General features: G+C 43.7%; 2 protein-coding genes across 2 annotated transcripts; one reads left to right on the forward strand and one right to left on the reverse strand.

The window, feature by feature from the left end:
- Positions 1-6: 6 nt before the first annotated feature.
- LOC146185088 (dual specificity protein phosphatase 18-like) lies at positions 7-3,271 on the reverse strand. Its single transcript, XM_084606077.1, has 2 exons — positions 2,832-3,271; positions 7-2,279 (listed from the first exon to the last, which is right to left on the reverse strand). Exons 1-2 carry the CDS (start codon positions 2,907-2,909, stop codon positions 1,689-1,691), a joined length of 669 nt encoding a protein of 222 aa, XP_084462203.1. The 5' UTR covers positions 2,910-3,271; the 3' UTR covers positions 7-1,688.
- A 356-nt stretch (positions 3,272-3,627) lies between these two features.
- On the forward strand, positions 3,628-12,519 carry Ufc1 (Ubiquitin-fold modifier conjugating enzyme 1). Its single transcript, XM_084606078.1, has 5 exons — positions 3,628-3,957; positions 6,098-6,229; positions 7,493-7,569; positions 10,944-11,034; positions 12,312-12,519. The coding sequence occupies exons 1-5, from the start codon at positions 3,835-3,837 to the stop codon at positions 12,393-12,395; spliced, it is 507 nt and encodes a 168-aa protein (XP_084462204.1). The 5' UTR covers positions 3,628-3,834; the 3' UTR covers positions 12,396-12,519.
- The last annotated feature ends 1,922 nt before the right edge of the window (positions 12,520-14,441 follow it).

The following is a 14,441-nucleotide window of genomic DNA, read 5'->3' on the forward strand; positions in this document are numbered from 1 at the left end:
TCCAAGTCCAACAACAAAAGTTTTAATGTCTCAAATGAAAGTAAAGATGCTCTCAACATGTGCTCTCTTGTACTTGAAGCAAATGCCATCATGTTGAGTACATTCCAGAGATTCCACTCCGTAGGCAGCGCACTCGACCACACAAATGCAAAAAAAAAGTTCAGTGCCACTGTACAAACGAATTTCAATGGGAATGGCTTGTGTATCACAGGATTTTTCTTTTCAAAGAATGGGAAAATGACTAGGCAATAGGAAGAGAATGCATGTGTTGTGCGCAACAGATATTGCATAGTTCCCACAATCACAGCAAGGCTTGATATCAAGCAGTGCACGGGACTCTTTGGCAGATCCAGCACCTGACACTGCTCTAACATGCTGGACGTCACTGTTGTCATGCTGTTTGTTGATTCTGGTGAAAGTTGTATTCAGTACCGTGGCCTGTTTTCCCAAGTGCCATGCTTAAGACTCTTGGAGGAATGTTTTCTGCAGGCCACTGAATGGCTTTTCTTGGCTGCCGAATGCAGTTGCCAACAAGTGATCATTCAGGACTCTCCTCACTAAAAGAAGGCACTGGACCTGCCGGTCACAAGATGTATCCAGATTGTTCACTTGAGGTGGTCTTGCTCAGAGCCATGTATGGGCCAGTGTGACATTTTGGTCTGATGCATGTTGACGTACACAGCACTGTCCTGACTGTGCACTTTGTTGCAGTGACCAAACACCATAGAGACTGGTGAAGTCTGTGTGCCCTGTCTTTCATGTCATGCATACAGGATACCTCCCAGCCTCTGATAAGGGTTTAGGTGACAGTCTTGCTTGTTATTAATACGTACCCCGCCTAGAAAGACTACAAAAGCACCACTGCTATCCCAGTAATTAGATCTTAGAATGCACATTTTCAGAACAAATGCTAGATTTTTATAGTGTGCAGTTGCATAAATGCCATTGCAGAAAGTTGGCTATATCAAGCCAATGAATAGCTGCTCTCTACTTTTCACTGGGTATAATCAGTAACATATGCATGATACTGAGACCATGATCAGTTGAACATTAGTTTTTCTAGTGACCTGAGCAAAGGTTCTGCCACTTTCTGATGAATTGGCATAAATGACCTAGAAGCTTGAGCATTACAACATGCACGATGTGCCTTGGAACAGATCATGCACTAAGATAGCTACTGCACAAGTCAGTCAGCATTTAAAATGTGTTTTGTTGATTCATTGTCCCAGAATTGTCTGCTTTTGTTAACTTAAAGAAAGCACTCTTAGGAACAGCACACAAGCATGCAGTTACTTTGTTTAGCTCTCAAGCTTCAGGCAAACTGAACATTTTGATGTGCACCAATTAAGATACTTTTGAATATGCCACCTACAATATAACCTACTGCACTGCCTGAGCGAGGCAAGTCAGGTTCTTATTTTTGCTGTCCAATCATGAACTACTTATGAGAGTTCTGCTGCCAGCCTGCAGTCACTGTTACCCTGAATAGGCCACATTGCTATTTGTCCTGCTGCACCATCGGATGGTACAGCTAGCAACTCTGCTAGTCTTTGAAGCAAATGTCGTCCAATGTCCTCCAAGTCATGCTTCCACTGGCGCAGGCGGTTCTCAAGAGCAGCATTCTCAAATTATACCCAAAGACGAAATTTTACGGATAACAGCAGCGCTGGCTTATGCGGCGGGGCGCCTTACTGGCCGATGCCCTTGATGCTGTGCAACCAGATGAGGCCCTTGCACTCCTCGAGGTAGATGTCCGGAATGAGGCCGTATGCTGGGCCCAGGTTGGGCATCTCGACCATCTCTACGCTCGAGTTGCCGAACAGCTGGATCTCGTAGTCGATGAGCTGCCGGAAGAAACCGTTGTTTGGGTGCACGACGGGGCGCCGCGACTTGAGGTAGCGGAAGGCGTCACGCAGCCGCATACGATGATACTTCATGAGATAGGCGAGGCAGAGGGTGGGCGAACGCGAGGCACCCGCCATGCAATGTACGAGCACGCGGCCGCCGCGCATGTGCACGCTGTGTATGTGCTCCGACATGGGCTCGAAGTAGGCGGACATGTCGAAGTACGGCGAGTCGTCCACCCGGACGCGCAGGAACTCGATGTTGTCCGCACCGATCGGCATGTCGGGCAGGTCGGTGCTGCAATTGATGATGGTTGTGATGCCGATGGTGCGCACCGCGCTGAGCGTGATGGCCCGGAACCCGCTCAGGTACAGGTAGTCTGTCACCTGGGATATGATGTTGAACGCCATCCTCCGGAGCAGTGCTGTCGACACCTGCACGTACGGATACGCTGTTCACAGTTAGCCAGGTAGAGCTTAACTTTCCCCTCGGAAAGAGTTAAGCTCATTAAGTAATGAGCTCAAGTCGGCGCGCGCAATTTGTCATCATGGGAGAAGCCGAATCGTTACCACTAGCTAAACTTGTGAAGCTCGGCAGCCATTTAAATCACAATTGTTTCCCTCACGCCCCGTTTCCACGCACGGTAGAAACAACGTGTTACTTTGATTTTTCGCGTAAGCACTATCGAGAGCGTGGCGCCTTTCAGTTTACAGCCAGCTCGTCTAGGTTCCCCACCGAAAATATTACGATCAGCCAGTTGCGCGCCCCTGTTCCGAAACTAGCAGCTGCGGTTAAGGGAAAAAGCATACAGCTAATAGGGAAAAAAAAAAAAAAAAAAAAATACGGGACGGAATATGCCCTTTGAGCAAGCGAGAATAAGCTGAAAATTATGCCCGCAAATGACATACAACCATACAAAAAATAAAAAAAAGAACAAGAACACCCAGGTACGACCGTCTGAGACGGTGGTTATTGCAAGTACGCACCTCACGGGAGAGTCGGTGTCGAACCGTGGACAGAGGGAGCCGCTCGTTAAACCTCGGCTCGAGGGCTTGTTGAGCCATTGCTGAGGCAGCTGCCGTCAGTCATGAGGAGGCGGGGACGGGGCTCACGGGCCCATGATGTCCGGTCAGTCCTTGAATGGCCTCCGCCGCCGACAGGCCTACGTTCAGCGACCTCTTCCTCTTCGGCGCTCAGTGAGAATGAGGGCAATGAGCGCAGCCCTCACCGGAGACACCGCGGCTTCGCGAGCAATTTACCCAGTTTCACACCAAATTCCGACCATGAGCCGAAAGCCACAAATCAGAATACCCAACCCTCAACCAACCTTTTCATTCAAACCAATGGATGCGACGGATTACGATTAGACCCGTTGGCTGTCGTTGGCTGCGGGCATGTGGGCGTTGGAAGCTTGGCTTGTCTGCTCGTTCGTGTTTCTATTGTAGGCTTGTAGGTACCACCGTGGTAGGTACTATAGATTCACAAGTTACACGAAACATTGTCAATTTATTAAAGACATCGCAGTTGTACAGGTATTTTTATTTTTGTTCAAAAAAGAAAAGATCAAAACGCAGCCACGCCTCAATATGCGCCTTCTAAACCTACAGCGTAATCTAGATGCATCAGTGCTATTGCAGTGCCATCTATTTAGGAAAACATACCTATTTCAGAAGTATAAGTTTATGTCTTTGGCAGCTGTTAGTAGAATATAATGTCGAGGCATGGCGCTACAAACTGTAAAATTCAGCTTCAAGTTTATGAAATGCGTGTGTTGGAACGCCGGCTGCTGGCCAAGTAAACCAGTCGTTCTGCGGACGGCTCATATACCTTGGACCTGCGTGCTTAAACATATGTTATAGTGTTGCATGTGCAACGTTGGTGCTGTGTTTTCAAGGTTTTTCAGCTGTTGGCGTCTGCTAACGTTCATTGAAAGCGTCCGACGTTTAATTTAGTTTCCGAAATCAAACGCTAGCACAGGAGTACATTGCAATGGTCGATGACGCTACAAGGAAGACTTTGAGTGGTATTCCGTTGTTGAAAACGAAAGCTGGCCCGCGCGACAAGGATCTGTGGCCCACGAGACTAAAGGAAGAGTACCAGGCATTGATCAAGGTGAGTTGATCGTGGAACAATATCGAGTGTTCATGAGAGGGCCACTGCATGCACGCTGCCGATGTGTACTACGTTTGCACGAGCTGCCTAGCTAACACCTTTCCCGCTTCCAAGTAGCGGAGTTTTACCCATGTCATGTCATCAAAAAAGGCTCTTTTATGGCCTTGGATTTCAGAATTCCAAATTCATTCCGTTGATAGGGGGCAACGCTCCTCTGCTGTAGAGGTGGTGCTGCCAGGGGTCAGGACATCGACCGGTGGAGTGCAGTTGACTTTCATGGGGCGTATCAGTAAACAGATCACCGTAATAACCGCTGTCAAAAATGAGACGAACAACATCGCTGAACAGAGACAAACTGCAAAGGAACTAAATCCGAAAAGAAACACTCTCTCCTGAACGCAGAGAGGTGCTTCCGATCACCGAAAACATTGACCCCCTACACAACAGCGAAAGATGACAAGCGAGAAGTCTCCACATACAAAACAACTTATCAGAAACAGCAACGACCTACTCTATGTAAACGCCAGTCCCTATCCGGGAAGAAAAACGGCAGTAGCTACTGCACTTGACCACGACGGAAGAGCAATGACCAGCTCATTGGTCCAGACCAATAACTTTGTAGAAGAAGCCAAGGAAATTGCAATTCTTTGCAATTAAACACGCCACCAACCAAGGAAGAAAGCACATAATATTCAGCGATTCCCAAAAGGCCTGCCAAACCTTCCATCTGGGACGGGTATGCAAGCAGGCACACTTACTTAATAGAGTGGGAAAATAAGATTGGCAACTTGAAACACACAATTCTGTGGATACCAGCACACGAGGCGGCCAAAAGGATAGCCCGAGGGCATACCTTCTGGGCAGCTGCACCAGCTGCCTCAAAGCCATCAACCCTTTTCACATATAGGGAACTAATGAAATACTTCAAATCAGGAAGGACACAATACACTGAACCGCACAAAGAACTCGGCTGACAGGTGGCAGTAGCCTGGAGGAACATACAGGCTAGGACCTTCCCAAACATAGCAAAGTACCACAAAATCTGGCTTGAACAATTAAAAAACAACATATGCACCGCATGCAGAGAAGTCTCTGACATTATTCACAATATGGAATGGCAAACAACAATTAGAAAAATACAAAATTCGAATGCACAGCCAAACAGAGTTGCAGGTGGAGCTGGCTCACACAGGTCTCTGAGCAGCGCAAGCTGTTCACCAGGGCCCGGGAGGCAGTCCAACCATTGGAATCCTGGACTAAGGAAAACCACCCACACAATTACGTGAACAAGTTAACGTTTATTCTCTCTCTGCAAAGAGCATTTGCATAGTAAGAAAACTAAATCAGAACTAAGTGCCAAGAAATCGTTTAGAAGTGAAAAAAATCTGGGATGGATATGATCAGGTGGTAATACGTAAGCACAGGGGTGTTTGAAACTTCATTGGGTCAGATTGCGTGGCAGTGTCTGTGTCTGATGGTAAAGCATTTCCTTATATTGTGTGCTCTATTAAGAACATGCATTGAAATAAGGGACAGATAATGCATTTCATTTTAAGTGGACTGTGTGGGACGTGGAAAGATGGCTAGTGGTGGCAAACTATTCGTCATGAACGGAAGCCTCTAATCTATAAGCAGCCCCGCGGAAGTAACGAAAGCTTGTTTCACATCCGGTTTCTTGTTGCTGGTAACAGCTAAGATTGTCAACTCTTGTTCCAAATGAGACTAGCTAGAGAAAGTGACCCATGAGTCGCCCTTTCACTGTGAATACGGTTATTTGGCGGCAGTTGGTTGCATGCCCGTCACGACTTGCAAGTGTGAATGGTCCTTTAGAATAGCCATGATGTGGGCGAAACCTCTTCCAACTAACCACACGTACGGCACACACATCTCTGCCTTGTTTGTTTCTGGCAAATCTTTAGCTAGCAACTGGGTACCTGCTTCCATACATGAATTGTATGTTCCAGGTGTGCGTCTGCAAACGTGTGCTGGAGAAGAGGAAGTGGTATGGGTGGAGATTTGACAGTAACGGGCAGTGCGCCAGTGTACTGCTCTGGATTCTCTTTCGATGCACTTTTTTCTGTTTTCCTCCCTCATAGCTGTTGATGCTCAGACGAGTCCCGCTCTCTTGCATTGTGTGCAGTATGTACAGAACAACAAAGACAGCGATAATGACTGGTTCCGGCTAGAGTCCAACAAGGATGGCACCCGGTGGTTTGGAAAATGCTGGTACATCCACGAACTGCTCAAGTATGAGTTTGACATAGAGTTCGATGTAAGTGCTTCGCCTGCCTTTATGTATCCAAAATAACAGTGTACAATGTTCTCTCAGGGTTGTGGCTTTCTAAAGAGACGAAAGTTTTCTAAAGGTTTTCTATCTTAAAGTAGCATAATATTAGGATTATCTAATATATTTATGTAGATCTCTATTTCACAAACTGAATATGTTTCATATCACAGAGGCTGCTACAGATCGAATATTACTAGCACAGGTTAATTTTGGTACTACAAGCTGTTATTACCTTGCAGTGGCTTAATGCCAGTGGGGAGCAGAAAACTGGCTTGAGTTTCTTTGAACGGTAGATGCAGCAGAAGGCACATTCCCTAGTCCTTGGTGAGCATTCTGGTAAATGAATGACAGGGCTCTGTGAAGTTATAGTGACATGTGAGCTGCCATAGTTATACATTTTCCAACTCTGTATTCTTTGATGTTTTAGAGAAGTTGGCAATGCAAGTCTTAGTACTCATTCTTTTCATTCAGACAGGCCGGAGTGAGATAGTAGTGTGGAATTTGAAGCTGTGAGCCTAGCAGTAGTATTCATCCCCTCGCTTCTTCACGTATCCATTGTTTAGAAAGCGGGAAAGCTGGTCTAGCCAGTATTGGCTCGTTTTGAAGGAACAGTGCACAAAATGAGACAGGCCTAGCTCTATGTTTATGCTTTTGTAGCTTTGTCTTGCCTTGCATACGGTTCCTTAGAAAGAAAGAACTGTATTATGTTCTTTGCTCATTCATTCTGCTAGCTTTTTACATTGTACTCTATAACCTTGCTGGGGTGTGCTTTCTGCTTGAGATGAAGCAATCTTGTTATAGGTGCATGCACCCCACAATGCATTGCATTCAACAAACACAGTAACTGAAATATCCTTTTATCGATTATCTGAATTTCGCATGCTAAGGCAGCAGTATAGGCCATGAAGTATGGTGTAATAGATGGAGTTATTTGTGACTGCATGGGGTTCTTTAACATGCACCGAAATATCTGTGTGCGCATTGCATTTTGCTTATGTTTGATTGTGGCAGCTATTGTAAGGACTGAACCTATGAACTTGTGCTCAGCATACTGCTGATGTAGCCACTTAGCCATCGTAGTAGCTTGGAGAGAAAGAACATGTTTGAGAGGGGTAATTTTTCGGTGCTGTTCGCAACAGCTCACTAAATAGCTGAAGTGCTTAACTCTAAAGGCTACATTTCATTTGGCTGGGCCTTCTAGTTGGAAGGTAGCAGCTGTGATTTCCATTTTTGCCTTTCTATCCGCAGATAGCAGTCACATATCCGACCACAGCTCCCGAAATAGCGCTACCATCACTGGATGGCAAGACTGCCAAGATGTATAGGTGAGCATGCCTGATGTAGAGTACGGAGTCTATCACACTTGTCTAAAGCACTCGAGCGGCGTGCTTCGGAGCGAATTGCCTGAAATATCAATGCAGATGCTTTGTCAGGGGTGACGCGTTTGTGCCTGTGCAGTTCGCATGGCCTTGCGGCTGCGCTAGAAGTTAAGTATTATCAGTAAGATTCAGTATCTGCCTTATAATTTCACCTTACTTCCTTCGCACAGCACCGCTCAAGTGCTGTAGACAAGTGAGATCGGCTCTGTACATAATCAATGCTTTCTTCTGTGTTCTCTTTACTTACATTCTGGCTAGCAGTCAGCTGTATGAATCCTGGGTCCTCTCTGGCCATTTTCACAATGTTTGCACAATTACTGTGTCCCTGTTCCCCTTCGCACTTAGCAGGAGAAAAAGGTGTAGCTCAATAGAAAAATTTGTTTACTTTTAGAGCTTTAGCAGTGGAACCAAACAGTGGCATAGACAGAAATATTTTTCAGGGGATGTTATATGATACCGGTAAAAAAGAAAAAAGAGAGAGAGAGAAACTCATGAAAAAAGCTGAAAGAAGGGGATGAGGGATACTACACTGTGAAAATTTTGGGAAGTGTTCCGACAGTGTTTTATACCGTAGGCCACCAGAGGGGCCCACAAAGAAACAGATGTTCAGGTTTGAGAAATGAACAAGCAGGTGACATCTGGAGTAACAAAACTACAGTAAGCAAAGCCTGAAAACATTCATGTAATATAACAGAGGCAGTAGGGTAGACAATGGCACCGAAGCAGTCAGTTGTGCATTTAGCAGTAATGGAAAGTTAAACTTCCTGCTTATGTACATTAAGCTTTGAGCAGTGTATCGAACACAGGTTAATAACATTAATGACATTTATGGTTACTGCCACCAGGTGGGGGGCAAAAATCAGGCTCTGTTGCGGCACATATTGAAAATAGCCAACAATAGCCGCAGTCACTGCCAGCCACACAGCTGTCTTTTCGGGCTTCTCATTTGCTCGCCCAAGGCCTATCACCTTGGTTCGCCAATCAAGCTATTTATAAATCTGAATGCATCGCTGCTGTGTTTTGTCCTGCGTTCATGATCTTAAGTTTGTTTCTGGATGGGGAAATATGTAAAGCTGTATTGCTCACTTTAAGCTGAAAGCATTTGGGACACTGACGAGGCTGAAGTCCCGACGAGTTTAGCAAAGGAGTATAAAAAATAATGTTTGGGCAATAATAAAAGCAGGTACGACTGAAAATATTTGTTTTGAGGCCTTTTTCTCTGTGTAACGGCCATATCCCCAATTTTCATCCCAGATCTTGGGGAAAAAACATGCGGCCATTACACGCATCTATCGGTATATATAAATGGCTATCTTCATATTTCTTGTTTTCCAAACAGATATTATTCTTGCCTGCATGGGAAATTTTCTTTCTGCAAATAGAAATGTTGTTTCAGTACCAAAATGGCTTCCTGCAAGGTGAATAAACTGAAACAGCATTGATAGCATGAATGAGAAGGCATTGTAAAATATATTGAAGAAAATGACGTTACTTCAATATCGGAATGCCTAAGGCATGCCTGCCGTTGTGTGCAGGGAACACTGTTTCTGTATGTTTGCACTTCTGTCCTCATTTATAAATTTCCTTCAGTGTGGAATGGGCAAATGCCTTTGGTCCACTCTTATTTTGCAAGTGTAGCATTGTTCAGGTGGACAGTAGCACATTATTCATTCTTCATACTGGTGATAAAGGCCTGTTTATATTGGCTATGACATATATGACATAGCCCTAAAAGCAGTGGAAATGTTTCAGAAACTGTATACTGGTCAATTTGTGATAGTTTGAAAATCGGTTCTATTAAGCTGTAAGCCATCCCTACCGAAAGGTAAAAACAAATGGGCAGATATTTATAACCAGTTAAAGCTAAGGACAATAGCTTATGAACAGGAACAGCTGTGAACACTATGCACGGGTTTAGTAGTTGCTTTCTTGCTTGATAGCTAGGGAATTATACAAAAAAAATTTTATTTCATCTGCTTTGTTAAACACTCCTAGTGTTACCAATTTCTTTCAGCAATAACCAAGTTACTGAAGTTAACATGCCGTGTTTTGTTTGCATTTTCATTTCAACAATACTACCCTGGTTTGGAATGTGACCACACTAGGACACAGCATCGACTCCTTGAAGATCTGCTTGATAGCCCATTATGCAGGTTTCATCGCTGGTTATGTTGTTAAAGTGACATTTTTTAGTGATACCAGTTATGTGTGCACCTAATAGTGACAACCTGAAACAGGTTTTAAGTGAGTGTTAGTATTGAGGACATATTTAGCAGCGGGAGAATTAGTATTTGAGATACAGGTAAATTTGTGTTCCTTGATGTCTACATTTATTACAGCAATGTTCCACATTTACGAAAAAAACTATTTGTGAAGGCAGTGGCTTCATGGGGTTTCAGTTTCTGCCTTTCATGATGGAGGTGTAGTTTGATACGCAGTTCTATAGGGGGGTTTCCAACAGCATTAAGATGAAATGCTTGGCAAATGGATCTTTGATCATCAAACTACCTTGAGTAGACAAAAACTCCTTATATTGGGGCACTCTGGCCAAAGCTGCCACTTTGCCAGGGAAACGCATTAGCATCATCACCACCACTAACTGCCGCCGATGTTATTCTATACCTTCAAGAGTTCTTTTTTTTATTAATATGTTTTAGTTATTCCATGAATAGATGCATAGCCTCAGGCCATTGTTAAATCCTAGTGCATAAACATAAATGAGCAAAGCAGAAGTCTGCACACACAAACAGAAAATGACACTCGCTTCACACGCACACACAAAAAAAATCTGCAAACTCTTCAAAGTATAACCAACATTGCATACTCCGCACTATTATGAAAAGAAGACAGATGCACTCTTATGAAGAATATATGGAGTAAATAATTAACAGCATTCATAAGTGCCTGCATCACACATGTAGTCAATTAGACGGTGGAACATAGCATGTCTCCACTTGCAGTAAGCTAATATATGTGTACATTTTAGTGCTTGTACAGTAAGAATATAAATTACCTGTGTCAAATATCTACGTTAGTGACATTGTGGTAAAGAACACAGTTGTCTGTGAATTAGTGAATCTGAACTACCTGTCTCGGCTCTCTTTGATTCCACTCCTGCTAAATAAACTGGGCACAAACAACATTCATCTTAGTACACTCTTCCAGGAGCACAGATGAATACCAGTTTATTACTTTTGATTTCTGCTGTGGTTTTTAAAAATTAACTCAGACTTACTAAAGGTGGCTAAGTATTGTTATGTGGCCTCTCCAAGGTACTTTATTGTTTATTTTGTCTTCTCTTGTGGTTGCACTGTTTTCAGAGGAGGGAAGATCTGCTTGACAGACCATTTCAAGCCATTGTGGGCCAGGAACGTGCCTAAATTTGGCATCGCCCATGCTATGGCACTTGGGGTGAGTACAAATGGCAGCTAATGCGTACGTACAGAGACCTTTCTCTCCCACAGATAGCTTCACATAGAAACGAGGCGCTTTCCAGCCTTGATGTGACCATGAATCTGTTGCTGTGCACTTGACATACACATCGTCCAAATTGGCCAATGTGACACTGCGCATGAATTTCAGTGCACCATGCATCCACTAAATTGCAATGGCCAAGCTTATCCGACTCACCATAATCGTGCATGAAATAAATATGTAGGAAGACTGCAGTTCAAAAAATCTGCTTGCTAACCAGCTCGGGGCTGTCACTGTAACAGTCAGCTTGTGCCTTAGTAATTTTGCCCGTAGTTGCTCGTGTGGTCTCAGAAGCATATCTTGGCAAAATCGCCAGTGCCCATTCACGCTCACTCACAAATGTTTGATCAACCTGCAGGCTCACTCAAACTAGCACATGCTTGAACTCGCCCATCTCGTGAATTCAAACTCATTTAAACTCTCTGCTCGCTCAGACTCACGACTCAGCCAAAGTAAGTCACTTGTTACGACTCACAACTCACTTTGACTCGCGACTCACCTGGGCTCACAACTCATCTGTACTCACACATTTTGGCTCACAACCCATTTGTGCTCACTCACTTTCGACCCACAACTTCTGGACACACTCATTTAGACTCACGACTCATTTCAGCACACTCACTCACCTCGACTCACGAATAATCTCTACTCACTCACACATTTGGGCTCATTGATTTTGACTCAAGTCATTAAACTCGCTCATTTACTGAGTTGAGCAATTTGTTTAGCTGAAGTGGCCCTGACCAAGGTAAGAGGCTTCACTTTTTGTGCTTTTGTTTGGTTGATCATTCTACATGTGATTTTTTACTTTGTTTTTAAACACAGTTTAATATTATAGGTTGTATTATAACAGGTATAAACAAAAAGTCGCGCTGCCAAGCCACTGTGCTCGCAAGCATCCTTTACTTTTTGCGGCAATAAATTTTTTCTCCCCTCCACTGTCCATATAAATGAGGGGGAAAAAAGGCGCTCACCATTGTCATGAAAACAGGTTATGATTTGAAGGTGAGTCTGAGCTCACAACTCTGATCATGATCTGAACTCAAGCCCGGACTCACTCATGACTCGGATCATGACCTGAATGTGAATATGGGTGATTGCACTGACCTATGCTGCACTGAACGGGTATGTGAAGTTAGCGTGGGCAGTGCAGAGGCCAGTGTGTGGAACTGTTCTGATAGGTGAAATTGTGTTACGTACCACCTCTGTTGCAGCTGGGTCCATGGCTGGCTGTGGAGATCCCGGACCTCATCCAGAAAGGTGTGATCAAGCACAAGGATGACACACAGACTTCCTAACCCCACTGTAGTGGATGACCTTCATCTGCTTGCACCAATATGCTGCGTGAAATGATGATGGGGCTCTGGTTATTCTCTCTGCTCTTGCGGGATGATAAATATATACATATATTTCTACTCCCTATCTGAAGCAATGTTTTGTTGAAGTTGCAGGTTTTTCACCTCCGAAGCCTTTCAAGGAGTTAGCACCATAGATGCATATACTTTACATTATGTTTATGACATGTACTCTGTAGTTGCAGCAGCTTTGTAAAAAGCACAGGAAAGGCAAGTCCAAAAACTCTCTATCGCAATCTCATCATTACGTTAGTGCAATAGGAACAAAGTGTTTCAGAGCTTAAATCAAAAAGACAATGCCTATACTCAGTTTACGGCCTGTGTTACATAAGAAGGGAGCCAACTGCCACTGGGATTTTTTTGTGTGTGTTTATCAGTGTGTAGTAATTATGTAACAATGGAGATTATTAGAAATTAGAAAAAAGTACATGTCGCTGATGGGATCTGAACCCACGACCTCAGAAATTCACGTCCAGTGCTTTATTGACTGAGCTTAGTGAGCTACAGTGACTTTTTTGTCTTTATTGCATTTATTTCATGAAATATACAGACTGGCCGAACGGTCAAGGTGAGGCAGTTTACAAGCAACACATCTCTCTGTATAAGTTTTGGATCGGTCACTTTTTACAATGCACTTATAACCACAGGTACATATGACAGTTTTCAACACATCAATTACCTGTCACGTAAAATCCCCAAAGTACTTTTGGGAAAGCTCTGGACATGTAGATCAGCATGCTATGCTAAGCTAATAGCATGATATTATACGGAACTTCGTAGTCTCTCTCTACAGATAAAAACCAAATTCCATTAAGGTTTAAAGGAATATCCAAGCTATGGCAACAGCTGTTGGATCTCACTTTCTTAAGTATTTATGTTACATTTAACCTATCCTTGAGCGAGTTAATCGCCGCAACCCTTCTGCCATAGCGATGGACGTGGATACCTATGATACCGCGACCAATCCAAAAAGATGGCGGGAGTTATGTGATAACCTTCGTACACTACTTATGACGTCAAGGCCGCCTGATTCGAAGCTCTTGTTAAGCTAATTAGCTGACAAATTAGGAATAAGATGGATAACAAGGGATTCAACAGCCAATGACACAAAGGAAAGCGTATGGAACTTTTTTTGTGTGTTAATCAATCTGTTGTAAAAATGTAATCGTGGAGGTGATTGGAAAGTAGAAGAAGAAACCATATGTCACTTGTGGGATCCGAATCCACTACCTCCGAATTTCACATACGCTACCGACAGCTATGACAACGGCTGTTGAATCTTCCACATTTAACATATTAATGTTATGTGTAACCTGCCCTTAAGATAGTTCATCCGTTGCACCCATCCGTTCTACCCTTCTTCATAGCGACGGATGTGGAACGTCCTGTGATGCTGCGAGCGTCGCGGAGGAACGTGATTTAACGGGGAAGGTGGAGGCTTTATAATAACCCTCTTACCCTACCTATGATGTCCAAGTCCAGCCATTCACTCGAAGGAAAGCAAAGGGGTCTTCTGAAAGAAATTCTTGCTTCATAAATGGCATGTACATGAGTTGTAATCATGGCGTAGCCTCACGAAAGAATCCGTCCCGTAGCCAATTGCGGGCAAACCACTATAGCCTGCACCGATTTCCTTAGAACCGTCCATAATTCTTCTCTAGTGTAAAGGCGCTGAGAAAAAGTACAATAGCGGCAGTAAGTAAAGATAAAAATGAAATGATGAACAAGAGTAAGGTGAAGAAATAAAGTAAATAAAATTAGAAATAAAGAACTGTTGAAGTCAAGTAAAAGTAATCTCTGAAAAGCAACGAAACACAGAATGAGCTCATAACAAAACTAAACACGAAACTCGCAATGCTTTCGCATTTCTGCAGGTAAGCAGACAAGTGCACCCCTGTAATTTTTTTTTTTTTTTTCATGTTGATCAATTTGCTGTACTTACAAAATCATGGAGGTAGTAGATTAGAAATTGGAAGAAAACACATGGCG

Source organism: Amblyomma maculatum, chromosome 6 (genome assembly GCF_055883805.1).
Source record: "Amblyomma maculatum isolate TAMU_Amacu chromosome 6, ASM5588380v1, whole genome shotgun sequence".
Taxonomy (NCBI): domain Eukaryota; kingdom Metazoa; phylum Arthropoda; class Arachnida; order Ixodida; family Ixodidae; genus Amblyomma; species Amblyomma maculatum.

Bases quoted from the DNA above. Each gene is read 5' to 3' on its own strand.
- LOC146185088 (XM_084606077.1), bottom strand. From the start codon at position 2,909: ATGGCTCAACAAGCCCTCGAGCCGAGGTTTAACGAGCGGCTCCCTCTG. The intron at 2,280-2,831 runs GTGCGTACTTGC...CCGTACGTGCAG, and splicing joins GACACCGACTCTCCCGTGAG to GTGTCGACAGCACTGCTCCG.
- Ufc1 (XM_084606078.1), top strand. From the start codon at position 3,835: ATGGTCGATGACGCTACAAGGAAGACTTTGAGTGGTATTCCGTTGTTG. The intron at 6,230-7,492 runs GTAAGTGCTTCG...TTCTATCCGCAG, and splicing joins AGTTTGACATAGAGTTCGAT to ATAGCAGTCACATATCCGAC. The intron at 11,035-12,311 runs GTGAGTACAAAT...CCTCTGTTGCAG, and splicing joins CCCATGCTATGGCACTTGGG to CTGGGTCCATGGCTGGCTGT.